Genomic DNA, 3,511 nt, shown 5'->3' on the forward strand with positions numbered 1-3,511 from the left:
CCCGCGACCCAGCCAGTGGGAGTTGAAGGCGTCCTGGGGAGGCATCCCCCAGCGCATGATGGCGTTCAGGAACGCCTTGCGCTGCCGGGCGTTGAAGCCGAGAACCTGCAGGAGCAGAGGTGCTGCTGGGTCACAACACGACCTCAGAAGCCTGTGGCATCTTGGAGCCTCGACAGGCATGCTGGGCCAGGACTAACGTGCCGGTGACTCGGCACAGAGCAGTGCAGCCCACAAGCCCGGGGCAGCCATGGCACAACCGCATCGGTCGTGCTCCGGCTGAGGCCGACACTCACCTCGATATTCCCCCCAACTCTTGCCAGCAAAGGAGGGAGAGGCTTGTCCCGGTCACTCTTCAGCTGTCTCCGGGATTGTCTTCTGCCACCTAGAGTCAAGCAGCCTCGGTGATGGACGGGCCCAGGCAGTGAGGAAGGATGCCCAAGCATTCATGTGCCCCAGGCTCCCTGCACACCCTCCCAAGGGGAGCAGAGCCCGGGCAGAGAGGCAGCCCAGGCCACAGGGTCACTTCCATCCATCCCATGGGCCTCCCCAAGCCAGGACACTCTTCTGCCCTTACCAGGGGAAAAAGCCCTTCCCAGGGGAACCATGTCTGTCCCTCCTGCAGTCCCCATCCTGCCACCGTGAGACCAGACCAAGGTCCTGCAGTGGCCAGTGAAGGACACAGCCAGGTGCTTTCCCTGCCCTGGGAACCTCCTCACCTGGCCGGCGAGTGGGGACGCCTCCCCCTGACTGGAGACCCAGAAGCACACCAGTCCCTCCAACCCAGATGTTCCTGCTGCACCTCAGTGCCAGGGAGCACAATCCCGGGGAGTATCAAACACATTAACTCACTCTGACCTTCTGGCCTCTCTTCAAAGTCTTCATCCTCATCCTCAGAGCCAATGGAGTACTCCGACTGGTTGTCAGAGAGCTCGTCCTGCCACTCTGCAGACCACAAGCAAGGTCAGGTTAGAAGAGTGTCCGGGCAGCGGGACCCTGCCCAGGAGGGACACGCAGGACAGGCGAGAGCCTGCCCCCATGTGCGACTGACATCCACTGCCAGGCAGTGAGAGGAGCACACAACAACAAGCAGGAAATCACATCCTCAGGCTTTCCAAAATCATTATTCTATACAGAAAAAAAAACCCTAGTTGAAATATTCTGCCCACAGGCATGTTTTCCCTCAATTCTTCTGGCAAAAACAGAGTTTACAGACCAACAAATAAAAATAAAAAAATCTCTGACGTATTTCTATCCTGGAGAGTTTAGGATCTGGGAAGCACAGAGCCACACAGCCTACTGAGCTGCAGAGAAACTCCCAGCAACACTCAGCCCACAGTGTCCATCAGGGATGCTGTCTGCGCAGCGTTTCGGAGCCAGCCCACAGGACCTGCTGCCCGCCCCAGCCCGGCCAGGAGCCGGGTGGCCGCCGCCGTACCTTGGTCCTCCTGAGAGGCGTCGTTGTAGTTGACCTGCTTGCGGATTCTCTTCCCTTTCCCCAAGTTCCTGGCCAGATCTTCCTGCTGCTGCTCATAGTGGTGCCGAAGCAGCTTCTCCCAGTAGTCGGGGTCCACATTCTCCTCTTGCTTAATGATCTCACGTTCCACCTCCTCCTGCCAAGCAAGAGACAAGAGGCTTGAGACTGGGCAGCCACAGACCTGCCCGCATCACCCCACTGCCTGTCCATGGGGAGAGGGAGGGAGGGCACGGAGCCACTGGCTGCAATTTGGCTCCTGAGTCTTTGTCCAAACACACTGACCTCAGCACAAGGTTGTCAAAGGGCTGAGACAACCTCCCACCCAGACACAGCTCCTCTGAACGCTGCCATCCACCCGCCCTGCAGAGCCCGTGCTCACAATGGGGGAAAAACCACAGGTCTGCAGAGACCTCCCAGGACAGCAGCCTACCATCAGCTTCATCAACAGATGAAGGAAATAATCAGCTACTGGGAAAATAAACGATGGCAGCACAGGACACAAGCAGCACCGTGCCCATTCCCAGTCTGGGGGAAGGACAGAAGGTGCCTATGGATGCTCTGATCAAAAGGAGATCCTGTGCCAGCAGGGACAGAGCCCAGCTCACACCATGGGCTGCACAGGACAAAGACAACTGAGCCTCCTCTGCCTGCAGCCAGTCCCATCAGCACTGGGACCCCCAGGTCTGGAACAATCTAGGGCAGTGCTGCCACAGAGGGACAGAGAGCAGGGAGGAGTCCTGCCCCGCATCCAAACACAAGAACAAGAGAGGGAGAGGAAGAAACACAAAGCGAGGGACATACATAGAGGTGGGATTGTAAGACATGATACTAATCACATTACCACACCGTCCTCTTCTCTCACAACATACTGGGCCACTTTAAAGGAGCTGAGATACTCGTTCATGTTCTGCAGCTCCGTGTCATCAGTCGCATCCTGGTTTCGGTCCAGAAGCTTCGAGATGGCAGCGTCGTCGTAGTGGATCACGCTGCTGTCATCCACATCCTTATTGTCACCTGAGAGCAAAGCAAGGGGAATGGAAGCACAAGTCACCATGCTGGAGGCAGTCCCTGCTCCCAGAGCCAGGTGAGCTCGGGTTGGACACAAGGCTAGGGAGGGGGACAGGTCACCTCAACAAGGGAGGCTACAGACCTGGTGGGGTGCCACCGTGCTTTTTTTTCATGCCAGGAGTCACTGCACCTCCTTTGGTTGCCAGCGTGTCAGAGAAAGGGGTGACAGCATCCGGCATGGTGATCCGCTGCCCCTGAGACACCATCCCTGTGGGTGTAAGAAGAGGAGAAGGAGTTCCAGCAGCTCAGATGAGGCCCCACCTCATGCAGACCATCCCCAGCACCTCCCCAACCTCACCTTCCACGTCATCCTTGAAGAGCTCTTCTGTCCCAAACTTGAGGATGTCATCCAGCTCTTGCTTGGTCATGGAGCCCGACTTGGAGCCGAGCCCCGGGCGGACAACCAGGTGTGTGAGCATCATCTTCCTTTTGGCCACCTGGGTGATGCGCTCTTCCACAGAGGCTCTGGTCACAAAGCGGTAGATCATCACCTTCTTGTTCTGCCCGATGCGGTGAGCTCTGCTGAACGCCTGCAGGCAGAGAACGAAGCTGTCCAGGGTGGCACCGCGCCACGTCGGCCGAGGGCTCCGAGTCTCACTCTTCCAGGGTGCACAAAGGCACCGTGAGGACAAGGCTGACCTCAGCACTCAGGCTGCTACGGGTGCTGGAGCGAGAGGGGCTCCTCAGAGCCAACCTGAACGCGGTGGCCCCTCCACTGACTGCAGGCAAGCCAGCTCCCCCGCACCCACCCCCGTCTGAAGGGTGTGAAGGCAGCAAGGACACGCTCCCCCGGGAACCCTCCAGCTGCAGATTCACCAGGTCCAGGCTGCTCCTTCACCACCCTGCACCAGCACGTCCCCATGCCTGGGACGCAGGGAAAGCAAACGCTGGACAAACGGCAGCAGCAGCGGATGCAGCGTTGGAGGAACCTTCCCCCAGCCGGGGAGCACGGGAGGGACACGCATTTCT

At 58.6% G+C, this 3,511-nt stretch overlaps 1 protein-coding gene across 1 annotated transcript in view; it reads right to left on the minus strand.

Moving 5' to 3' along the window:
- CHD5 (chromodomain helicase DNA binding protein 5) overlaps positions 1-3,511 on the minus strand; it is a gene marked incomplete at both ends in the record, with an annotated part of 21,928 nt that overhangs the window by 3,365 nt on the left and 15,052 nt on the right. The window contains 7 exons of the mRNA XM_010166449.2: positions 9-105; positions 294-382; positions 850-942; positions 1,436-1,610; positions 2,316-2,488; positions 2,625-2,750; positions 2,841-3,072. Of these exons, the coding sequence (XP_010164751.2) occupies positions 9-105; positions 294-382; positions 850-942; positions 1,436-1,610; positions 2,316-2,488; positions 2,625-2,750; positions 2,841-3,072 (985 nt within the window). The remainder of the gene's footprint in view (positions 1-8; positions 106-293; positions 383-849; positions 943-1,435; positions 1,611-2,315; positions 2,489-2,624; positions 2,751-2,840; positions 3,073-3,511) is intronic.

Source organism: Antrostomus carolinensis, unplaced genomic scaffold (assembly GCF_000700745.2).
Source record: "Antrostomus carolinensis isolate BGI_N321 unplaced genomic scaffold, ASM70074v2 scaffold25884, whole genome shotgun sequence".
Taxonomy (NCBI): Eukaryota; Metazoa; Chordata; class Aves; order Caprimulgiformes; family Caprimulgidae; genus Antrostomus; species Antrostomus carolinensis.